General features: G+C 40.1%; 1 protein-coding gene across 2 annotated transcripts in view; it reads left to right on the top strand.

Moving 5' to 3' along the window:
- The window catches only part of LOC124865431 (CUB and sushi domain-containing protein 3-like), a 359430-nt gene that overhangs the window by 109027 nt on the left and 224351 nt on the right, over positions 1 to 26052 (top strand). For both annotated transcript variants that reach the window (XM_047360499.1, XM_047360500.1), the window contains exons 18-21: positions 9790 to 9978; positions 17387 to 17503; positions 22968 to 23183; positions 24494 to 24682. In XM_047360499.1, coding sequence (XP_047216455.1) covers positions 9790 to 9978; positions 17387 to 17503; positions 22968 to 23183; positions 24494 to 24682 — 711 coding nt within the window. The remainder of the gene's footprint in view (positions 1 to 9789; positions 9979 to 17386; positions 17504 to 22967; positions 23184 to 24493; positions 24683 to 26052) is intronic.

Genomic DNA, 26052 nt, shown 5'->3' with positions numbered 1-26052 from the left:
GACTCTGAGCCACCACATAGGAGCTCTGTGAATAAGATTCAAGGATATGCAGGTTTTTAAAGTTAAAAGAAAAAAAAAACTGTTGTTTTTTTATCTGGGCATTTATGCCTGCAGCTCTAACTTCAAATGACAAATACCAACCTATCAAAATGTGTTCTTGCACTTTGCTGTCACTTGTCATGAGAAACTTGTTTGTATGTAGAACAGTGCTCATTGGAGCTGTATCAACTGTTGGACCACTTGTTTGCTGAATATTGGACCATTTGCACATTGCTGGACGCCACTATTCCTTTCCAACGTCATCGGCGTAGGATAGTCTGTCCTACAAATCCCAGCGGCCACTGCGGCTGATAAGACGGGGCGTCCCCGTTCCGATGCCCCACTGAACTATATAAACGGACTATGAGACGGCCCACACTTTGCCTTCAGCTGGGGACCTCGACACGGTTACCACGCAACTGAAGCATTTCTCTGGAGAAGAAGAGGTCCCACGTGGATTCTTCATTTATTCTCCTTCGTTGGCCAATGAGAATTTAAGCGAATTAAACTTACAGCAATAAGAAGGCCTGTAAGTTTTTGACTTTACCGATCGAAGACATGGGTTTAACACATAACCAAAAAACCACGGAGTTTCAAGGAGACGCAATTTTCCCTCCTTGTTTTGTACCAGTCAACTAGTGACGGTCCGTCATAATTTTTCTACCTTTCTGCCACGGAGGCCACCAAGGAAGGAAACGGACGCGTGGGACTTTTCACCCCCCTCACTCTCCCTCTGCTCAGAGGAGACAATGACAAGTAAAATCCACCTTTTATTTCTATTTCTTTATTAGGAATAGCGTGGCAGGGTAGAGTAGGTTTTAGTGTGATGTAGAATCGCCACGTAGAGTCGAATGTGTTCTGAATGGTATGTGCATGCCATTGTTCTTATGAAACGTGATTATTGTTGTTTTCTGAGGCCGCCGAGTCTTGCAAGATTGTGCTTTCACCGTGTGAACACCTGAGTGCAGGTGCGCTGTGAAACTGGACTGCTATAATAACCTTATGGTGAAAATCAACCATTTTCTTTGTCTTCGACTTCATGTTTTATGAGTTGCCACCAAAAGTTTTATAACCCTTTGTGTTCTCGAACATCCCCAGTGGCGGGCGGGGGGGTTATGTTTTATGGCTCACCGTAACTAAGCTACACTTTCTGGCAGGCCACTTCCCAAAACTCCGTTCAACACCATATTCCTTTGTCATATTATCACCTTTGCCATAACTGCTGGTTTGATTCCATACACACCCACTGCTGTTTTGTTTTGTTTTATTTTGTTTAGTGAGATATTTTTTTTTCCTTCTGTGTAGAACTTTGCATGTTTGATTAGGTGAAGATTATTGAATTGGAATAGCGAGGGAGATCAGGCTGTTGATTTAATAAATATTCACATTGATAAAGAGAAGTCGTTTGTGTTTATTTTGTGCAAGAGTGATTTGTCAGTCAAAATAAGGTTAAAGTTCCCCACGTTTCAGCAGAAACGGTTGATTAAACAGTGACATCTCTGGTAATAGTTATCAATTATTACTGAGTATTTAACAGTTGTAATTATCAAAGGCGTTGAGCCACAATTACAACACCAGAAGACATCTCCGGTTGCGATTCATAACTGAGGATTTTGGTTAAGAAATTAATTTTTTATTATGATTTTTAATCATATTTATTGATAAATATTAATTAATCAATAATCATAATCCAAAAATTGACATCCCTGGGTGGGCCTTAAAAAGACAGACATCACATCACTGTTGCACAAAATTAAACAATTGTGATATCCGTGGCATTTAACTAGACATTTTATTGTCAGGTTTTCGAGTTTTGCAGAGAGCGTTTGTGATCTAGGGGTATCTTGACTAGAGTTTGCTAAGTACTGCTGCAGAGGATAAAATAATCTTTCAGAGGTGTTTGTTGTGGATACAAGGTGAAAGGTGGGATAGCTTGTGGAAAATTTAAAGATAATTTCCAGCCGGCCAGCCCTGCTGCATCAGCTGCAGAAAACCAGCGCTGATAAGCAGCACACCTGCCTCCAGTGTCCGCTGGGTGTAATTACAGTTCTAACCAACATCCTCCCAGTCAGGTAGAGAGCAACACCTACATCTGGTGGCCATTGAGTCAATTGCAGTTGCAGCCGGAGTTTCCCAAATTGCAGACCTGCACTCAGTACATCTGGTGGTCACTAGTGAGAATTGTATTGCTTTGATTTTTAATCACTCAATTCATTAACACAGGCAGATAATTCCATCACCTATGATCAAAAGGGCATAACTTAAGTTGAAAGTTGAAGTTGTTGATCATTCATTACCACTTTTGGATAAAATTTATGCATTTTTGCTGGGTTTTATTGTGTGAAGCATGTTTTGATCTGACTCATAAACTAACTTAGTTGTCTAACTAGAAGGTAAGTGATCCATATTAGAGAGCACTAACATTTATTTGAAGCTAAGAACAGCATTGAATGTTTTAGTTGCGTTTTCCCATTTTTTAAATTTTATTTTGAATTTGGTTTTGGTTTATTTCAAAATGTTTCTCTTCTTTCCTCTTTCTCTTGTTGTGTGTGTGTTTGCTTGATTACTCCCATTAAAGCATAGACTTGGGTAAGCCACAGTTTGAACGGTCAAACTTGTGTGCCCATTTTTTTTAGGCAAACCCATACACCTGCAAGATACATATCTGAATCAGACAGCTAGCTGAACAGCTTAGCCTGTCTGTGTTACTGCTAATTAATTCAGCAATCAGTTAATCACAGAACAGCTTAGCCTGTTTGTGGTGCTGCTAATTGATTTAGCTATCATTTAATCACTGAACAGCTTAGCCTGTTTGTGTTGCGGTGAATTAATTTAGCAATCATTGGTCACTGAACAACTTGCTGCGTTGCTGCTAATTGCTTTTAGTGGTGGTTCAGAGCTGAACAGCTTTGTAGTTGTGCATGTAGCCAAAGATGGAGGACACATCCCAGACTGCACCTGGAGATGTGTGTAGGTTAGAGGATCCCATAGGAATGCAGGCACAAGAGGCAATTGGGTCATTGATTCTGTTATCCCCAGAGGAGCGTAAAGGTCTCAATGATTATGGCATTGAGCAATGTGAGGTAAGGATTCAGGAATTGCTCCAAGTCATTAAAAACCCACCAAAAGACAGACGGGTCTCAGATGTGTTAGGACAGCTCACTCTGTTGTATCAGCGAAGATTAATGTTGGAAATTGACCTGCGTGTTAAACTGCAGTTCGAGCTGAATGATACTTTGCAGACGGTGGATGTCCTTAGAGGTGAACTAACAGAAGTTGGAAATAGGTTGGAGACAATTGAGGGTAGCCAGGCCACTCCCCCATCCTTGGAGGAATTGGGGGGCGAACAGAAACCCACCTCACAGGTTGAAACCTTTGAAGGTGAGCCACACCTGTGATACCCTGAGAGAACCTGCAGGTCAGATCTGGAGGATGTAGAAGCTGCTCTCCAGAGATTACCTTTCCAGGCTCACGGTGTTCCCCATACATCCACCGAGGCCAGAACAGGTGTAAATAGTCAGAATAGGTTCAGTGACGCGGTGTCCCGCCCCACAGTAATCAGCAGCCATGAACGATACCTGGCTGGGGATCCAGCAGGAGTAAATAGTTCAAGGCTTAGTGGCGAGCAGCCTTCAAACTTGACTCGCAGTACGGTCCTCTACGATCCCTCACTTCCACCAAGGCGGCAGGAGAGCCGTCCCTGGGATTCAGGTGGTTCCTCAACCACTGCCCCGTACCCGAGTCCAGGAAGCACAGGGCCCACCGTTGTACCGTGAAAAGCCTCCACTGCCTCCTCCGAGGATGAGGCATGATGCACTGACACACCCTGAGTGCAGCCAGAGTGAACTCTCCAATGATGACTCAGATGGGCCGGCACCAATCCCTGAGAGTGGATTGCGCACCCGCCAGCTTGAGTCTCTACCCAAAGACATAGAGCGTTTTGACCCTAATAATGCAGAATCAAACATTGATGATTAACTTAGGGAAGTTGAACGCTGTCTTTTAGATTTGTACTGCCCATCAGCACAGGAAAAACTGAAGCTCGTCTGGAAAACAACATCCAGGAGCATCCATGTTTTCATGGAGAGCCTGACCCCTGCAGTCCGAGACCGTTATTCAACCTCTGCAAAGCTCTAAGAAAAGAATAGTCTGTGTACACGGACCGAGCCTCTGCCACACTTGGTGCTTTCGCTATCCAGCACAAGAAAAGCGAAGCACCCAGGGAGTATTACCGGCACTTGAAAGCTGCTTATTTCCAAGGACGCAGTGCTCCCGGCATTGAGGAGGAACATGCTTTTAAATCCCTGTTCCTCCACAACCTTCATGAAAGTGTGCGATACAATGTTTCTATGTATTGCAGAACAAAGACCCTGAGCATGCAAGAGATCCGCAAATATGCTCAGATGACGTGGGAAACACGTGCTCGCCCGACCAAGGGATCAGAGGGCTAGGCTAGGGTTTTGCAGGTCCAGACTGAAAGAACCAGCCTTGTGTTAGAAGGTCAGAAAATGTCTTCAACAGGAACCCACGTTAAGAACAGGTTCAGGGAACAACGTAGGTTTGGTCAGCTGGACCGGGGGGGGTGGTACTTAGTACCAGTCATATTATCACCTTTGCCATAACTGCTGGTTTGATTCCATACACACCCACTGCTGTTTTGTTTTGTTTTATTTTGTTTAGTGAGATATTTTTTTTTCCTTCTGTGTAGAACTTTGCATGTTTGATTAGGTGAAGATTATTGAATCGGAATATTGAGGGAGATCAGGCTGTTGATTTAATAAATATTCACATAGATAAAGAGAAGTCGTTTGTGTTTATTTTGTGCAAGAGTGATTTGTCAGTCAAAATAAGGTTAAAGTTCCCCACGTTTCGGCAGAAACGGTTGATTAAACAGTGACATCTCTGGTAATAGTTATCAATTGTTACTGAGTATTTAACAGTTGTAATTATCAAAGGCATTGAGCCACAATTACAACACCAGAAGACATCTCTGGTTTCGATTCATAAATGAGGATTTTTGGTTAAGAAATTTATTTTTTTAATTATGATTTTTAATTATAACTATTGATAAATATTAATTAATAAATAATCATAATCCCAACATAACAAATCTGCAGGATTAGGAGAACATCCATTCTCTTAGGTGGGCAAATTTAGGGAAGATTGTATGCAAAGCTTTTTTCTTTCCATGCCATTATGCTTCTATTCAGTTTATTTATATAGCGCCAATTCACAACACATGTTGTTTCAAGGCACTTCACAAAAGTCAGGTACATACATTCCAATTAATCCTAACCATTGAACAGTGCAGTCAGATTCAGTTATTTATTCAAATTGGTTAAAACATTTTTCTATCTAAGGAAACCCAGCAGATTGCATCGAGTCAGAGATTTGTAGCATTCACTCCTCCTGGATGAACATGTAGCAACAGTGAACAGTCACTGGCGTTGACTTTGCAGCAATCCCTCATGCTTGCATTGCTAGCCTTTGAAAAATCTGATATAATAATATTCTGGACATAGTGTGATCTATTTTCACAATAGTTTGCACTAGCACCATTACCCGTGTCATTCTGATTTGATTCATAAGACAAACTTTGCTATTATGTCTGTATTATTGACTGAAAGCACGCCACAAGTGCCCTTGTCTTATTATGTTTTGCTCTCAAGTGCATTTCTCTTTTGTTGATGAGGCCATGGAAAAGCAATAACAGTAAGATCATATTAGCTACTTCCATTGCCATTTAGGATATATCTAATTGCTGGAATTCCAAGGGAAACCTTGCCAACTTCATTTGTAAAATTGGCCGTATAAAAAAATAAGGGTGAATTATGCAGTAAATAAACTGAGGCAAGGTAACACTGCATTGATTCAGTTTATGTGTAGGAAGTCTAAATTTGTTCAGTTACAGAACCAAACAAACAAACAAACAAAAAAAAAAACAATTTGATCAAATGAATTGCAGAACAAGACATTTAATGCACGGAACACAGTTCCTTTTATTTTTGGGGATTATTTTAAAGCCAATTTCCCAGAAGTGTGGGAACTGAAGCTAATCATATTCCAAACCTGAATTCAGCTGTGGTGGTCATGCATTTGGCTTCTACTCATAACAAGATCAATAGCCTATAGTTATTTATCTGTGTTGCCCTGCTTTTTTGCCATGCAATATGACCGATGCATTGTTAAAAGATGAAGGTTTTAAATCTGAGTGCAACCTTTTAATATATTTTATGACTTAGTAACCATAATTAGGTAACATGCACTTTACCTAAAAGCAGTTCACTGAGAAAGACTGTAAATCCTTCAGTTCTTGTGCTTTGTTTCAGTGCATTATACAACTGATCTGGTCTTTACCAAGTTTTAAAATATTTACAAAAACACTCAACAGATTTCAGTTGTTATCTGTTAAAGATTAATCCAAAGCCATTGCAAACCCTTAATATCTTTCTTTTTCAGGCATCATGTTATAGATTGGTTGGTATTGATTGTCCCCTTGTATGACCTAGTTGTAGCCAAGCTTGAGCTATAAGATACACCACCCATCCCTTGTCTTCTGATTATATGTAGTCAGGTTGTAGAGTTGAATCATTCAGGAGGCCGAATTCTCTTTCCTCTGCAACATCTTCCAGCTTATTTTGAGGGTATCCCAAAGCCAGCAGGGATGTATAGTCCCTCAGGCATGTTCTGGATCTTTCTTGGGGTTTTCTCTCAGTGGAACATTGTGTTTTCCACAGGGAGCCTTCAAGGAGGAACATTGTTTAAATGGGTGAACCACTTTATCTATATGTTGATATCAGGAGCAGGAGCACTAATCCAAACTCCTTCCTGGACAACAGAGCGGCACTTGGTCTATCTAAAGCCGAGTCGCTTCTAGCCCACATAGGAATTTCATTTCAGTCATTCAGGAAGTTTATGGTCGACTACATGAATGCAAGCTGCCCAGTTTCGGTGGCAGTTAAGCAACCCCAAGTCATCACCATTCCACCAGCATGCTTGACAGCTGATATTAGGCATTTCTGTTGGTATGCTGTGAATTGATTTCTCCATTCACGGTACTGTGCATTATGGCCAAACATCTTTAATTTGGCTTCATATGTACAAAGGACAATGTTTAAGAAGTCGTTCAGTTGTTGTAGTTTTTTTAGATGCAGCTCAGCATATACAGTAAGTCATACTGCCATGATATTTTTAAGAGAATTTGTCATTCAGCCCTTTCAAAAGCCAGTTATTTGGGCTTTTTCTAATTGTATCGTCACAAACTGTACATTTTCGCATGCTAAGTGAAACCTGTACAGTTTATGTGTTTATTGTTTTTTCCCCATCTCTAAGGGTTGCATGGCCTGATCATGAGGTGAATTTGCAAGGATTTTTACTCTTAAAATTGCTAAATCTCCTTAATTTTTTCCTCTTGGGTGAAACAATTGCTTCTTAAAGATATTGCGGACCTCATTCCTCCTTGGCATCATAACACAAACCTGTTTTCTTTAGGCCTGCAAATTGCCCAAACTCCTGGTTTTATAGATTTGGTAACACTTTTTTTATGGCCAGCTAATCAAGTGGCTTAATTAGCAGACCCTGGCTGCAACTTACTGCTTATATCCCATGGTAGCAGTATTCCGTTCTTTGTTTTTCACACACAGCTTCACTATTTTGGCTTAATTTCTAAATAATAAATTAGGACAGTGTGGAAACTGCTGTGGGTTTTTCCTATATTTGAGCTTATATTTACTTATTTTAGGAACCTAGTAAAGACCTAATCACTTATATTCATGTTTTTTAAAACTCTGAATGAAAAGAGCAAATGTTTTGTTTTCACAACGATGCTTTCAGTGAGATATAGTGACTTTGTACATTTTTTTCTTCAGAAACGGAGACTGATAACGGTTGACACAGCTTCTTTCTGGGTATCTGAGCTAAAAATAAAAGTCCTAAAAAGGCTCCTTAGAATATACTCCCTGCCAATGACCTGACAACTGCTTACACATCTGTTGCCAGTCATTGCCTATCATCAAAATATTTTTAGTGCTTCAAAAGCAACCTACCTGGAAGAAAGCCAAATGGAAGTCGTGAAAATCGGGGGAAAATTGGGACATCTTTTTCCTGCTTAAAGTGCTGAAATTTCCACCAGGGCACTCTGGAGGCAAAATAGCCATGAAAGTACTATTTATGAAAGCCAAGTGTAGGGGTCCAACTTTTTTAGTGAACAGACGTGAGTATATTTGTACAGTTTCTTGAAGGTCATAGCCTCAATTCTGCCTCCCCATGAAACAACTGCCCAGTAATGCTGAACAAAACCTAACAGGCAGCTTGGACCCTTTCTCTGTGGGCAACTTGCTGGTTTATCAACAGTAACGGAAAACAACCAAAAAAGGAGCAAGCTCCACTTTACAAAAACTGAAACAACCAATGGCTCTAGTGCGTTTAACATCTAGTACATTTAACATTTATTTCTTTTTTATTTATTGATTCAAGTATTTATTTATGTCATGTCAAAAAGCATCTTTATTGCAACAATGATTCTGAAATACTTTATGCAAAATGATAAGTTATATCAAATTTGATTATTCTGTATATATAGTTAATTTGGAGTGCCAGCACACAGCTGAATGAAGGTGCAATTTAAAGTAGAAACATAAAAACTAAAAGTAAAAAAAAAACAATACACTTTGTTGAGGTCGTGAAAAACCATAGTAGCCCAATACCATCACACTGCCTTCACCATATTATGTTTAATGTAATGAGAAGCATACGATTATGCAAAAAAAAGTTCCACTTTTGTTTACCCAAAAGTCTCAGGGTTCCTCAATATATTTTTTTGGGAAACATGAGGCGGGCCTTTTTGCTGTCCTTGGTCAGCAGTTGTTTCACCTTGAAAATCTTCCATTGATGCAATTTTTGTGAAGGCTCTTATGGTTGAAGCATGGACAGAGACTATTGGAGCCTGCAGTACTTGAATCCAGGAGGTCAAAAAGAACCCATTACACTATTCAGCAACACACTAATTAAAAGATCTTGAAATTTAGAAAAGTAATTTTGGTCAGCCAGTCAGTAATGGAAAGTTTCACAATGTTTCTTTCTTTCTTTTGTTCTTTGAATATAATGGCCCTTATTGTGGTACAATGGAGTCCCAAAACCTCCAAACATGGCTTTGTAAAACCTCTCAAACTGATGGATGTCAGTGAATTTGTTTCTCATTTTATCTTGTATTTATTTAGGAGTTAGAGCTGTTGCTTTTATTTAGCCTACTTCATGTTGTCATACATGTTCTTTTTAGGTGGTTCCTTGATTCCACAGCTCTGGCAGTAATCAGGCCTGGTGTGGGTAGTGAAATTGAATAAAAAATATTTATCACCTTTAATATCTAATTTAACAAGGTAAGCAGGTATTTGTTCACATAGGGTTATGTTGGTTTTTATAGCTTATACCCTTAACAGATAAAATCATTTTTGTAAACTTGTCTTATGTATTTGAGCAGAATAATTTTTAAGAAGGTCAAAAACTTCGCAGCACTGCAAGAATGAAAAATAGCATTTTCTGTGTTCTAACATGAGCACTTGTGCACAGACCATAGTGAGAATTTCTTAGATCATCGAGTTACAGTAACAGACAGCTCTTTCACAGAAAACCACAAACATGTAAGAAAATGTTAAAATTCCTGTACATTTTGAAAGTAACCCTTTAATACAAAAAACTAAATTTGCCTCTGTGTTATGGTTAATAAAGAATGTTTTTTTTATGTCCTGCTAGTGGTCACATTGGACACATACTCCTGTATGGATCCTGGCATCCCAGTGAATGGTTTGCGGTTAAGCCATGATCTGTCTATTGGCTCCACTGTGTCCTTCCAGTGTGATCCTGGATACAGATTAAGCCATGAAGAACCACTCATTTGTGAGAAGAACCACTTCTGGAGCCACCCACTGCCCACTTGTGATGGTATGTGAAAATGAACAGTTTTCCAGCATATGGATTAGTCTCATTAATAAAATACAGAAACTGCCACCTTGTTTTGTTGTTTTAGAACACATCAATTAAATAGGCTAACGGTATAATTACCAAATTGATTTGTGAAAAGAAAAATCAATAATATTCACATAGAAATACAAATTTCTAGCATGCATTATTAATCTTTTAGTTAGCAAATTCCTGTGTGAAGCATTATGTATAGCCTAGAGCAGCACTGCCTATGCAAATTATTTCTTGTCAGTGCTTTCATACGTGGTGTTTTATTCCGCAAAGAAGCCCAGCTTGTGCAAACACTACTTTGTGTGATAAATCATTCAAATAATAATAATAATAATATTTCGGTCTGTTAAGGGTTGTCCTGTGAATACCAGCCCAGTAAGACGATGGTATTAGGACAAAATCAAAAGGGTGAGCCAAGCTCTGACATTATTGAACAGCAAAACTCTGCACACACATGGAATGAATTCACAAAATTTCTTAAAATACAAGAATTTATTAACAGAAATAAGTCAACTCAAGGTCAAACATATTTCAATCAACAAACTCATTACTATGCTAAAACAATCCAACAAAACTACTAAGCAGAATTAAAGAATAACGAAGACTAATGGGCTATGTACAATATAAACAAGTTGATCAAAGATGATTGAAAATCATGACCGAAAAAGTGATGCAACATTACCATGCAATGTTTATGTTTGAGAACCAAGGATTATCTTGAAGAATCTGGAAGTGAAGTTAAGTTAGTCTTGGAACCAACTTAGGCAATAATCAGCATACCTTTAGACAACCATTCACAATGCAAGATCACATAAAATATTATTTTAATAAAATAATGTTTTAAAAAATGATCTGCTGAATAAAACCAACCTTCTGGATGACTAATTGTCAACGGTGTCTCATTAGCTGCCTTTATTTATTAAAATATTATTTAAAGAAATATGTCAAATATGGAAATAGGAAATGTCAAATATTTAAGGAAATATTTTGGAAAAGAGCCAAATCTTTCTGGACAAATGTGGCTTAATGGTGTTTACTTAGTTATCAGATTTAGTAAAATAATGTTAGGGAAATATTATTTACTGGTTTGAAAACTAAGAACCTTTCTGGGTAAATATTCTTCAGCAACAAGCACATGTCCTTACCTGTTAGCAGTTAAAGCTAGCAAAATAAACTGATAGCTTAGCACCAGAATCAAACACACACCTTTAAAAATACTGTCAATAAAAGGGTTAAAATGCATAAGCGCAGATGACTCGTTATGATCAATCTTCTGTTTAAAATCACCCTTTAAATAAAGTTTGTCTTAACTTTAAAAACACATAAACACAGAACACAAAACTGAGCACGTGTGCTGCAGATAGCCTGCTAGCACCAAGATAGCTGAGTTTCACACAAACAAAACCAAACTTCATAAAATGAAATCGTTCAGATCATTTCATCATACATATCTTTCTCTGCCCAAACCCTAACCTCATGAACCGTGCTGAGGAGGAGTTGTCCAGGCGACGACGAAGTTTGAAGAAACATCCACTTTGAACGAAGGTTAGCTTCAGCCAACCTCCAAAGCTTTTGAGGGGGGGGGGGGCGGCTCGCTGTCAGGCTGACCAAGCTGCACGTTACCACGGTGATGCGGCTCCTGTTGTCCTCTTTTCAGACTGAGAAACTGCTCCACTCAGCTTCGTAGAGACAGCGTCTCTGCAGGGAACTCTCTGGAACACAGTTTGCTTCTGCAGGCCTCAGAGAGAAAGTCAATAAATGCTTATACCTTAATCTCCCTTTTATATTAATGAATATCGGGTACACAAACAGTAATTTATCTGTACTTAACTCAGTGCATATGATCGATGATCGTATGACACCTTTGGATCCAGTTTGAAGAGTTAAGTCTGTTTGCCAGCAAAGAGACATTAGCACGCTGTGTCCCCCCTGTCTGGTCCCTCTGGAGGCCGTGTGAAAGTGATTGGACCATTGGGAAGGTGGGGGTTTTATACGGCCAGTGGCATCATGGGAAGTCCGCTGTTACCCCCCCTTCCCTTCTGAAGTTATGCTGGAAGTCGGTTAAATGCAATTTATTTTGAAAGCTACAGAAAAGTCTGTACCGGAGTTTTCATGTAGCAATCCATGGCTGTGGGTCCCAACATATACAGGGGTTGGACAATGAAACTGAAACACCTGGTTTTAGACAACTATAATTTATTAGTATGGTGTAGGGCCTCCTTTTGCGGCCAATACAGCGTCAATTCGTCTTGGGAATGACATATACAAGTCCTGCACAGTGGTCAGAGGGATTTTAAGCCATTCTTCTTGCAGGATAGTGGCCAGGTCACTACGTGATACTGGTGGAGGAAAACGTTTCCTGACTTGTTCCTCCAAAACACCCCACAGTGGCTCAATAATATTTAGATCTGGTGACTGTGCAGGCCATAGGAGATGTTCAACTTCACTTTCATGTTCATCAAACCAATCTTTCACCAGTCTTGCTGTGTGTATTGGTGCATTGTCATCCTGATACACGGCACCGCCTTCAGGATACAATGTTTGAATCATTGGATGCACATGGTCCTCAAGAATGGTTCGGTAGTCTTTGGCAGTGATGCGCTCATCTAGCACAAGTATTGGGCCAAGGGAATGCCATGATATGGCAGCCCAAACCATCACTGATCCACCCGCATGGTTCACTCTGGGCATGCAACTGTCTGGGTGGTACGCTTCTTTGGGGCTTCTCCACATCGTAACTCTCCCGGATGTGGGGAAAACAGTAATGGTGGACTCATCAGAGAACAATACATGCTTCCTCTTGCGTCCATAGTTAATCCTGTTGGAGGTGGTTCGTCCTTCTTGGTGGTATGCTGACATTACCCTGGATACTGTGGCTCTTGATACATCACAAAGACTTCCTGTCTTGGTCACAGATGCGCAGCAAGACGTGCACCAACAATTTGTCCTCTTGAACTCTGGTATGTCACCCATAATGTGTGCATTTCAATGTTTTGAGAAAAACTGTGCTCTTACCCTGCTAATTGAACCTTCACACTCTGCTCTTACTGGTGCAATGTGCAATCAATGAAGACTGGCTACCAGGCTGGTCCAATTTAGCCATGAAACCTCCTACACTAAAATGACAGGTGTTTCAGTTTCATTGTCCAACCCCTGTACATATATATGCCGAGCTCATCCTGGGTTCGGGACTTGTCTGTGAGCATTTCGTGGCGGGATTACTCGCGGGACCTGGCCGCTTAGGGAGCCTGAGCTTGTGTGGGAGATTGAAGATACTCGCTAAAAATAGACTGGCTCACCTCCATGCACAGCCTTGGCTCTGGAACATAGCTCCTTGAAAGACGTTGGGCTTTCTTTTCCTCCTTTGTGGCCTGTGGGGAGAGGCGGCACGCTGGGGTGGGTTTGCTTGTTGTCCTTCAGCTCAGTTGTCTCATGTTAGAGGGTCGCATCCCTGTGCCTTTGGGTTGGAGAGAGGTCTATGATGGTTGTTTCAGCCAACAGGCAATGCAGCGGCGAGAAGTACCCGGCCGTCTTTGCGTCCCTGGCGGGGGTGCTGGACAGCGCTCCTCTCGAGGACTCCGATATTCTTCTGGATGCCTCAATGCCCATGTGGGAAATGACAGTGACACCTAGAGGGGTGTGATTGGAAGGAATGACATTCCTGTTCTGAACCCAAGTGCTGTTTCATTGTTGGACCTGTTCAGGTCTTAGTTTGTCCATAACGAACACCATGTTCAGGCATAAGGGTCTTCATTATTTCACTTGGCACGAGGACACCCTAGGCCAGAGGTCGATGATTGACTTTGTAGTTATGTCTTCTGACATCTGCCCGCATGTCTTGGACACTCGGTTGAAGAGAGGGGCTAAGCTGTCTAACGATCACCACCTGGTGGTGAGTTGGATTCACTTCCAGAGCAGGAAGCTGGACAGACTCGGCAGGCCCAAGCGTGTAGTGAGGACCTGCTGGGAACGTCTGGTGGACCACTCGGTCAGGGATGTATTCAACTCCCACCTCTTGGAGAGCTTTTCCTAGATCCCAGGGGGAGGCTAATAGTCCTATCAAGCATGGCTGGCTTGTGGCACTCCTGAGGCAGCTGATGGGTACCATGAGGTCAAGCGTGACATGGCCCAGGCGGTTGCAGAAGCAAAAACTTAACTCTGAGAGGAGTTTGGTGAAGCCATGGAGAAGCACTAACAGTGGGCCCCAAACTATTTCTGGCAAACCATCCGACGCCTCAGGAGCGGGAAGCAGTGCTTCACTGTGTGGATGATATCCACCCTGAGTATCTCAGGTCTATGAGATGTTGTGGGGCTGTCATACCTGACGCTCCTCTTCAACGTTGTGTGGTGGTCAATGCACAGTTCCCCTGGACTGGCAGACCAGGTTGGTAAGGTAAGTTTATTTATATTGCGCTTTTCAGCAACGAGACACTCAAAGCGCTGTACATACAATTACAATACAATCACAAAGCAAATAAACACAGATACAGACACAGAAAAACAAATCAAATTATAAAATCAAACAACAGAGGTAATTTAAAAAAGTAAAATAAAATCAAGAGAATAGAATGATGGACAAGAAAATGAAAGGAAAATTGGCCTGAAAACGCAACTAATCATGCCTAGATGGCACAGTCAAAGGCCACTGTAAACAAATAAGTTTTTAGCGGTGGTTCCAATCACAGGGCGATCACCCTCCTTGGCCTCTCTGGGAAGCCCTGTGTCAGGGTGTTGCAGAGCAGAGTCCAGCCAATTGTCGAAACTTGTCTTCAGGAGGAGCAATATGGTATTTCCTCCTGGCCGTGGAACACTGGACCAGCTCTACACCCTTCACAGGGTGTGTGATGGTTCATGGGAGCTTGCCCAACCTGTTCACATGAGCTTTGTGGACTTAGAGACCTTGTCCCTCATGATGCCCTGTGGGGTGTGCTCCAGGAGTACGGAGTGTGGGGCCCTTTATTAGTGGTCATTTTTGGTCTCTGTACAAACAGGGCAGGAGTCTAGTTTGCATTGCTGGTGATGAGTTGTACCTGTTTCTAGGGCATGTTGGACGGGCTGCTTTTTGTCACCTGTCCTGTTCATAAATTTCATGCACAGGATTTCTTGGTGCATCTAAGGACCGGAGGGCGGTCCGGTTTGGTGACCAGCGGATGTCTCTGCTATGTGCAGACGATGTGGTTCTGCTGGCTACCTCCAGCCAAGACCTACACCATGCACAAGGGTGTGAAGGGGTGGGGATGGGAATCAGCTCCTCCAAGTCTGATGCCACGCTGCTCGAAAAAGTTTGGCTTGTCCTCTTCATGTCGGAGGGGAGCTCCTGCCCCGAGTGGAGGAGTTTGCAAGCATCAAATTGAAAATCAGTGAATATTTACAAAAACAATAAAGTATATCAGTTTGAACATTAACTATCTTGCCTTTGCAGTGTATTCAATTGCATATAGGTTGAATAGGATTTGCAAATCATTGTTTTCTGTTTTTATTTATGTTTTACACAACATCCCAACTTTATTGGAATTGGATTTGGATGCAGGCCAGGCTGTGTTGTGGTCTCACCCCCGAGGGTGGAAGGAAGGAAAATAGGAGGTGGGTGGGTAAATGCAGCTGTTGAGCCCAAGGCTTTTTTCTCTCAAAAACATCAGCTAATAAGTATTATTGTGATGGTATGTACAACATGCATAAGTTGTTTGGGAGACATTTGTGCCTTTTTTGTAGTTCTACTCTTAAAGTATTCAGGAAAAGATCATTCCCCGAAACAGAAGCTAGCAATGAAAGAAAATACAAATCTTGTCAATTCTCTGAACGCTCGATTTGACAACCATTGTCCTTAAACTGAAATTAACTTTTAATTGAATCCCAGTGACAGCATGAACAAACATTTCAGGTTCAAACTATATCCAATTACTCCACTTAACCCATAGGTGCATCTGGCATTCACCTCCCGGTGTCCATCAGCAACCAATGAGGGAAGACGTTTAATCTCATTAACTTCCTTTGATAAGATAAGGTGTAATTTGACAGTAAATTAAACCAACAATCAACCACTCACCAGAGTCATATTATTGTGGTTGTAGCAGCACTTTCCCTTTGACAGCATCCCCTGTCTTCTCATCTTTACTTGCTCTACATTAAAAGGTTACAGCTGGATTATGGAACCTAGCTGGATTGAAAAATAGCCACACAGTTTTGACATCTGTTTAAAATCACTGAAGATCCAATTTTTACTGAAATGTGTTTATTACATTCACAAAGTCAATGATTTGATGCAATTGGCTGGGTTTTACCAATTCGCATTTAGGATAAAATGAAATGAACAGTATTGTATTATATTTCTTAAATTAAATTCAGATGTATGGGTCACATTGATACAGGTGTGTTGTATGGTGCTACTGTTGTTGCTTACTACTGTTGGCTGCAGTGATGTGTTGGTCGCGAACTAAACTGCTCTTAGAAACAGCTCTTAGAACTGGCTCTTAGAATAGAAGTGAACCACAGGAGCTGGGTCCTGATTGGGAGCCGGCTCTCACTGACAGAGCGAGTCCTATCATTCAAGGTAAAGAGCCGGTTCAAAAGAATTAAGTTGTTTCTGACCGTCACATCACTAGCTCTCGCAGCAAATTAAATTAATAATTAATTTTGTGCATATATCTACATTTTGGTGGCCAATGAGAGTCATCTCTTTTAAGTGAGCCTAGCCAAAAGAACCAGTTCTTTAAATGGAGCTGGTGTTCTTATCTTAGGCTTTATACTATATTGTTCTTTGTCTTGTTTTATTCTACTTTTATTCTATTAAAATGCACCAGCAACACTGGGTGAAATTCCTTGTATATGATAACGTAAATGGCAATACATTCAATTCTGATTCTGGTTATTTGCACTGTACTTGTAGATGAATCTGACTATAAAGTTGGGTTGCATTGGAAAGAACTGGATTCGCTTGAATTGAATTCTGACAAAACTGAACTCTAAATAACTGCATGTGAATTGCTCTAGTTTATTTTGCAGTTTTATAAGAGACCTCTTGTAAATTGGCACTAGGTTAATGTAAATAAACAGTTTTAAATTAAAATGGAAGTTTTCTGATGATGTTTTCATCAAGTTAAAATTCCTTGACAGTAGCCAACCTGGATGTATAGTTGAGTTGGTCTCCTGACGAGGTAGGGTTGCTTTGGGAAGATGAAGAAAATAAAAAATTGTGTTGGCAGCTGTAGAGCAGGTGCTCATAAAAATATCAGAGAACATGATATGATTTGAATAAATGATTTACACCAAATTGAAACTTTGTCTTTAGGTGAATGATTTATTGGTTCAATTTAAGTTTATTTTTAGTAACACCTTTTTTAGTGACAATGTCCATCCATTATATTCTTTTTCTATTCAGCATCATGTGGTGGGGATATCAGGGGACCTGCTGGGATCATCCTGTCACCGGGCTACCCAGAACTCTATCCTAACTCCCTGAATTGCACATGGACTGTTGAAGTCAGCCATGGAAAAGGTAGGAAAACCCAATGTATTTAAAGAAAGTGGTGTTATTTATAGAGCCGAGCATCTGATTAGAGCAGAGCATTTTATACAGTTCAACTCAATTAGTTTAACAAGAAGCTTAACATTCAGTGGTGGTCCTCGATTCTCAGTTTTTATTAGAAATTAAGAGTTAATTTTATTGTTTTGGTGTTTATGTGAAGGCAGTCAACGTGCATTACAAGATCACTCACCCTTTATTGGTGGCCCTGTTCATTATTATTCGAAAAGGCCACTAAGCTTAATGTAGAGTGCTCAAGTTCTTTTTAATCCTTAACAATTTACACTTGTCCTTCACCAAATAAAACATTAGGACCTCTTCTTTCATGTTTTCTTCTTCTTTTTTGTTTTATCATTTAAAATTCTTAAAACAAAATCAGGTTTTGTTTTTGCTTTCAATTTGTGTTCATCTCCCCCACTTATGTGGTTGAAAATTTGTTGCATAACATAAATCCACTTACTCTCATCTGATTTATGGAAAGTTATTGCTTATATCGCTGTTTGGGTCTTCAGCGGTGAAACTAAGTGCTATAAACTGACACGATCTAATATTTTTCTATGCTTTGAATTAGTTGCACGTGCCATCTAATTTTTTTGTAATGACTGTTATAACAAAAATAAGTAGTATAAAAGTATAAACTTATTGACAGTGAAATCCACAAAACTCTACAGTGCAGATTAGAGATTAGGTTGACATGTCCATGAATGAAAAAGTTAATATAAATTAAAACCCAACAAACAGCAAAAAATAACAGAACTTCAAAACATTTTCACTAGATCACAATTGTTATCCTAACTGTATGCTTCAATTTTAATGTTTTTTTGTCAAATGTATTTTGTATAAGGAACATGAAAATGGCTATAAAAATAAATTTTCCTGCTGCTACTTCCAAGTGAATGAAGAGTGAAATAAAAAACAATAATTATTTTAAAAGCTATAAAATAATTTAAAATAAAAGCACCTTTTAAAATATAATACATTACAACAACCTTGATAAGTAAGTGAATTCAGGTGCTTGAAGACTAATATTAGAGACTAATAATGTTGTTTTCTATTGTTTGTAAATCCCACTGGCCTCTGGTTACATTGCCACATGGAAAACCATCTGAGGCAGACTGCAGGGGGAAACAAAACCAGCATTATTATCGTCATCTAGTCAATTCTCTATTTTGATACTCATAATATCCCACATAGAGGTGACTCTGATTATTGGTCTTTTGTCTGTATGCACTGTAATAAAATTATCAATCATTTGATTTTGTTATTTATTTAAGGGTCATTTGAGGCTTCTTTTATAAAGTGAGCTAAACATTGTGAAGGACATCACATAGTAATTCTGGAACAGATACAACAGATGGCATGGACATGGCAGCACTGATTGTGCTGAAAAGCAGCCAGTTGGCCATCATAGAGAGAATCAGGATGTTGTTATTGCATCTGAGCAACAGTGTGATAAACCAGAAGAATACATTTTATTGGGTTTACATACAGAGGCTTTTTTTGCAACTAGGTTACATAAATTACTACATTTATTCATAAAAGTATTTATTTTTCCTATTCATGATTACATATTTGGAATGGCTTCACTGCTATGCATTTAATTCTATTAATTATCTCCTAATTACATGCAACAGCCTTGATGCCAAGAGAAAGTGTAATTTTATTCCCCAACAATGTAAAATTACACTGTTTCACAACATCTGTACAATCACAACATTTTCCTTCTACAATTGCCAGATGACACTCAGATTATCTTTCTATGTAATGTTTTTGATGATGTTTTATCAGCGTAGACATTAATCCCACTTCTTTCGGCTAGAAATGCTTATAAGGAGTAAGAGGAAGCAGATCCTACTCTAGTGAATCCTGGCTTGATCACTTTTAATAATGTTGACAAGCCAGCCCATTTTAGTCATTGACTTTGGAGGAATCCCTTCTCAAGAGCATGCATGTGGCGACAATGGAAAACAACAACTACTGTATAACTAGGCATTGGCCGGTTACTGGTTTCACGGTATACCTCGATGTGAAAAAGTCACGGTTTCAAAACCACCCAAATTTTCTGTCATACATTACTTGCTGTAAAAGCATTTTTTAAATGTCTTGTCAAAGAGAAAGCAGAGGTCGTGTGCAGCTGCAGTATTACAACCCCTCCCCCCGTGTACCACTGTATAGCAGCTCTGCAGGTTGCATGATGGCCGAAGGAGGCGAGTGCCCCAGACATTCCCCCCCACCGTCTACAAGAATAAAATCGACTACATGGGAATATTTCAGCTACCGTAAAAAGACAGATGGCAACGGCTTAGAAGAAGAAGGTTGTCCTACGTGCAAAACATGCTTGTGGACAGTGACAGCCAGAGTAGGCAACAAGTCCAACCCATCGCTATTTGCTAAATTTAAGGTGAAGTTAATGAACAAGCTAGCGTCTGGCATTAGTAAAACAGATACAAACTTGTCCGTGAGAGATTTTTGGAGTTGGATTTTGTGTATATGATTAGTTTTGAGTAAAAGGCGAAAGTGCTGAGTGCCTCCATAGCTTCAGCTGAGCAGCTCTTTAGCTGAATGTGCATTATGTATACATGAGTTCATAAGTTGGACTAAAATAAATTTCTGTAATTGAGTAAGTCAACAAAAATGTTCAGATTCAGATTTAAATCCCAGCCTGCATCTTTTTTTACATGTTTAGTAGTTTAAGGATTAGAATTAAAAATAACTATGGAGATAATTATGGAGAAAGTTTTCTTTTTTTTTGTTTTTAAATATAGACATTACAAAATAACAAATTTTAGAGCTGTAATCATAATACCATAGTACCGTGATATTTTAGCCTAAGGTCATCATACCATCAGAATCTCATACTGGACCATGGCTATGTATAACAGTAAGATTTGGCTCCCTATAAATGGCCGTCTGTTGTGACCGACTTGGGCAGGGAAGGGTGGCCAGGGGAAAGATTATGTGTGAACGTCCATCTTTTTAAGATAAATGTGGCCATCCAGCACAGGCATTTGTTTCACGTTAAAACTGAAGAAATGCATACTTTTGTTTTAAAGAGGCAAATCTTTGACCGCCCTTTTATATTTTATACCTACAATTATTTACACATCACTATTATACAAAAAAAAAAAATTGTTTCATTAAAATATTCTGTGTTTTATTTAAAAAGAAAATGGAGAAAACAGAACAGGGCATTGCCCTATTAACCATTAATTGTGACAATTTCCTGTTACAATTTAATATGCCTAATGCACATTGTTGTTTTGAGACTGAACATAAATTAGATATAGTCTTTTAGGCTGTATAGCCACCTTACGACCTTTTAACTTTACCAAAGTCCAAGAATATTACTAAAAGACTGAAAACCCTGCTAGCATGGTAATGGTAAAAATTAATTATTAAAAGGACACTAGAGCACTGATGAAGCATGGGGTCAATAAATCGTATCGCAAGGCTCAAATGGCAAGGACAAATTATTGATTTTGCAAGATGGTACAACCCAGACAGGGATCCTGCAAAGATAAACAAAAATCAACAGTAAATTGTTCGAAATTTGTTATTAGAAAACCAAACCTTTTTGTGAGGGAAGAACAGACAGATTTAACAAACAAAAATGCTTCATAACCAGCATCACATCAAACTTGACATTTTGAAAACAAAACAGAGCTGAAAACAAACCAAGATCTACAGGTCCTTCTCAAAATATTAGCATATTGTGATAAAGTTCATTATTTTCCATAATGTAATGATGAAAATTTTACATTCATATATTTTAGATTCATTGCACACTAACTGAAATATTTCAGGTCTTTTATTGTCTTAATACGGATGATTTTGGCATACAGCTCATGAAAACCCAAAATTCCTATCTCACAAAATTAGCATATTTCATCCGACCAATAAAAGAAAAGTGTTTTTAATACAAAAAACGTCAACCTTCAAATAATCATGTACAGTTATGCACTCAATACTTGGTCGGGAATCCTTTGGCAGAAATGACTGCTTCAATGCGGCGTGGCATGGAGGCAATCAGCCTGTGGCACTGCTGAGGTCTTATGGAGGCCCAGGATGCTTCGATAGCGGCCTTTAGCTCATCCAGAGTGTTGGGTCTTGAGTCTCTCAACGTTCTCTTCACAATATCCCACAGATTCTCTATGGGGTTCAGGTCAGGAGAGTTGGCAGGCCAATTGAGCACAGTGATACCATGGTCAGTAAACCATTTACCAGTGGTTTTGGCACTGTGAGCAGGTGCCAGGTCGTGCTGAAAAATGTAATCTTCATCTCCATAAAGCTTTTCAGCAGAAGGAAGCATGAAGTGCTCCAAAATCTCCTGATAGCTAGCTGCATTGACCCTGCCCTTGATAAAACACAGTGGACCAACACCAGCAGCTGACACGGCACCCCAGACCATCACTGACTGTGGGTACTTGACACTGGACTTCTGGCATTTTGGCATTTCCTTCTCCCCAGTCTTCCTCCAGACTCTGGCACCTTGATTTCCGAATGACATGCAGAATTTGCTTTCATCCGAAAAAAGTACTTTGGACCACTGAGCAACAGTCCAGTGCTGCTTCTCTGTAGCCCAGATCAGGCGCTTCTGCCGCTCTTTCTGGTTCAAAAGTGGCTTGACCTGGGGAATTCGGCACCTGTAGCCCATTTCCTGCACACGCCTGTGCACGGTGGCTCTGGATGTTTCTACTCCAGACTCAGTCCACTGCTTCCGCAGGTCCCCCAAGGTCTGGAATCGGCCCTTCTCCACAATCTTCCTCAGGGTCCGGTCACCTCTTCTCGTTGTGCAGCGTTTTCTGCCACACTTTTTCCTTCCCACAGACTTCCCACTGAGGTGCCTTGATACAGCACTCTGGGAACAGCCTATTCTTTCAGAAATGTCTTTCTGTGTCTTACCCTCTTGCTTGAGGGTGTCAATAGTGGCCTTCTGGACAGCAGTCAGGTCGGCAGTCTTACCCATGATTGGGGTTTTGAGTGATGAACCAGGCTGGGAGTTTTAAAGGCCTCAGGAATCTTTTGCAGGTGTTTAGAGTTAACTCGTTGATTCAAATGATTAGGTTCATAGCTCGTTTAGAGACCCTTTTAATGATATGCTAATTTTGTGAGATAGGAATTTTGGGTTTTCATGAGCTGTATGCCAAAATCATCAGTATTAAGACAATAAAAAACCTGAAATATTTTAGTTAGTGTGCAATGAATCTAAAATATATGAATGTTAAATTTTCATCATTACATTATGGTGATGATATAAAAAATAAATTAGTATATCAGATTATTTATTATGATAAAATTTAAATCATATGACTAGATTATGTCACCCTACTAACATATAGGTATTAGATTTATGACATCCAAATATTAAGGATGGCCTTAATTGTTTTGTGTGTATTCCTGCAACCCTCCAAACCTGGACTTTATTTTCTCCTCCAAGGTGTCCAGTTCACTTTTCACTCCTTCCACCTGGAGGATCACCATGACTACCTTCTGATAACAGAAAATGGCAGCTTCGCTCAGCCTCTAGCTCGACTCACTGGCTCAGAAAGACCTGCGCCAGTTAATGCCGGCCTGTATGGGAACTTCAAGGCCCAGCTACGCTTTATTTCTGACTTCTCCATATCTCTGCGGGGATTCAACATCTCCTTCTCGGGTAAGAAAGCGCATGTTTGTTGGGGAAAGGCATGTGAGGAGTATTGGTAGGTGTATTTAAGTGAATTTATGAGAATAGAGAATAAATAGTAGTGAAAGGGGTAGAAGTAAAAAATGCAAAATATAGGGGTTAGTCTTTCAATATAGGATGGTGAAGGGTATGACAGGCAGACAGAAAAAAAAAGAGAGATGTTATTTTTTTCAAAGAAGAGATGAAAAGCACCAAGCCTCTCTGAAGCCTGCATAAAGTAACATTTAATGGGTGTTTTGTTGGTCATTGGGCTGAAGGTAAATTCTGCCTCAGGGCTCGTTGGTAAGAAGAGGATAATTACTACACAGAGAGGTTATGCAGGCAGTAGGCGTCTGACTATGATAATAATACTCATCAAAGCATGTGGGGCAGTGACCTGAGGACTGGGTAGACTACAGTGCAAAAAAAAAATGGGCCCCATGCTGAGACCAAGGAATGGATAATTACAGAGAAGTGGAAATAGAACTTGAATAGACGGAGAGAGAGGAGGTGAAACAGATGGCAATACTGAATGAGTAAAGAAGATAGTGAGGGCGGAGAAAGACTTAGGTAGTGTGATAGAGTGAAATACACAGTTAAGAGGAAAAAAGAGAGAGAGGGTCTGTTTCTTGTGCATTCTTGCCAAGTATTTGCCTGCTCTTTGCTGACGTAAAGCGTAACCTATGTAGCCATGAATATTCAGAAAGCGGTTGCTGATTGTGTGTGTTTTTGTCCTTGCATTCTCTATAATTAGCATCTATAGATTTCCTGATTGGAATTCATTTTTTGACCTTTTAAAACCTTTAATCAAAGGCTGCTGATTCTCTCAGGCCACATCCTAAAGCTGAGCTCTGCTATAATACTTTGCTGGGCTCAAATCAATAGGCCTACATGGTTTTCCATACTGCCTCTTACAGACTGCATGGAAGAAATGTGGATGGCGTTAAGATGTTATTCCTCAAACCAAGCTTGAGTTGCATCTTCTTAAATTTTAAGGCCACCAACAACAACTCTCTTAAAGGATTTGCACCCCAGGTGATCTAGTTTTTCAAACCCATCCTTCATTGAGACATCTTAAGCTTTAGGCATGTATCCCAACAGAATGAAGCTTCCGTGAGCAAGACTGTTTTCTTTTTATGGCTGAATGTACAGGAAGAGGGAAAAAAAGGGATTGCAAGGTTCTTTCAGAATCAAGTTTAACAAAACATATTGTCTATCTGTAATATACTTTCCTAAGACAATGTTTGTATTTGTCTAAACAGATTTGTGCATGCAATTATTTCTTGGTGTCCTTTTTGCAGAATATAATCTTGAGCCTTGTCAGGATCCTGGAACGCCTCAGTTTAGCTGGCACACAGGTTCCAGATTTGGCATCGGCGATTCGCTGTTGTTCTACTGCAACAAGGGTTATCGTCTACAGGGGGCAAAAGAGATTGTGTGCTTGGGAGGTGGCCGCCACATGTGGAGCGCCCCTCTGCCAAGGTGTGTGGGTACGTGATCAGCTACTTTTCCCTTCTTGTTTCTAAATGTGTATTTTATAGTTTAGGCACTAGACTAGACAAAGTCAGCGAATAAACATTCTACAGTGCCATCAGAAAATCACACACTCATCGGCTTGAATGCTATATTAATTTTAGGCTTTGAGCAAGGGTGGAATGATAACAAAACAGACAACTTCAATTAACTTTAAAAATTAAAACTAGCTGCCCAAGTTTAAATTTAGTGCAAATTTTCTCTAAAATGACAGGTTAGAAATTATGCACATAGGCTTAAATTCATACACCATATTTTCTTAAATGTCCCTTTTCCAGTTGCAAAGAAACCACACACCCTATGTTACAATGCCTAGGGAATTCTGGCTAAACATTTGATTGTGTTTTTAAAAAAATTTACAGATTGTACTGTTTCAGTAATTCCATTCAAAATCCATTTTGGTCAGACAGACCGACTGGGCTGTTCGACCAAGTTCGACATGCGCAGCTCAGCAGTTGTCGTAGCGTTGGACATCAAAGCTGAGGACATCGGAGCTATACAAAGCTGAGGAAACAAAGTTTTTGCAAACAATTTCCAGTGTGTCTCACGGGACGATGCAACGGAGGCACATATGTGGAGTGACAGATACCGAGTTACCTTTTCCTCCATAGAGCTTGAAAGCTGGAATTCTGTCTTGTACAAGAAGGTCAGAAGATTAATAACATCGAAGATCCCACCAACACCCGGCGCAGGTGAAAACCCACAGAGGTTTTATTTCCAAGGAGACCCCTTGTTTTTCAGTCGACTGAAACGAAGCTCTCGATTTATCGGTCGGTCTACGTTCCTACCCTCACCTATGACCATGAACTTTAGGTCCTGACCGAAAGAATGAGATCCCGGATACAAGCGGCTGAAATGAGCTTCCTCCGTAGGGTGGCCAGGCACTCCCTTAGAGATAGGGTGAGGAGCTCGGAGCATCTATACCAGATGCCTCCTGGACGCCTTTCTCAGGAGGTGTTCCAGGCACGTCTGACCGGGAGGAGGCCCAGGAGACGGCCCAGGACACGCTGGACGGACTATGTCTGATTCTGATTCTGATTTTGATTCTGATTCTGATGTCTCTCGGCTGGCGATGTCTGGGGAGAGGGACCTCTGGGCGTCTCTGCTGAGTCTGCTGCCCTTGCGACCCGGTCCCGGATAAAGCAGAAGACAATGAGTACGAGTACGAGACACTCAGTGCCCATATGTTTCATCTTATTATTAGTTAGGTAATCATTTTACTCTTTGTGTAGAATAGTGTTTGTTAGTTAAGTGAAGGTTTTTGGACAAGAATAGTAATTATATCAGGTATATATGGTTTCAATAAGTGTTCACACAGATAAAAAGA

This window comes from Girardinichthys multiradiatus, chromosome 3 (assembly GCF_021462225.1).
Source record: "Girardinichthys multiradiatus isolate DD_20200921_A chromosome 3, DD_fGirMul_XY1, whole genome shotgun sequence".
NCBI lineage: Eukaryota > Metazoa > Chordata > Actinopteri > Cyprinodontiformes > Goodeidae > Girardinichthys > Girardinichthys multiradiatus.
Note: the sequence above shows the minus strand (reverse complement) of the source record. Positions and strands in the feature narration are given on the sequence as shown.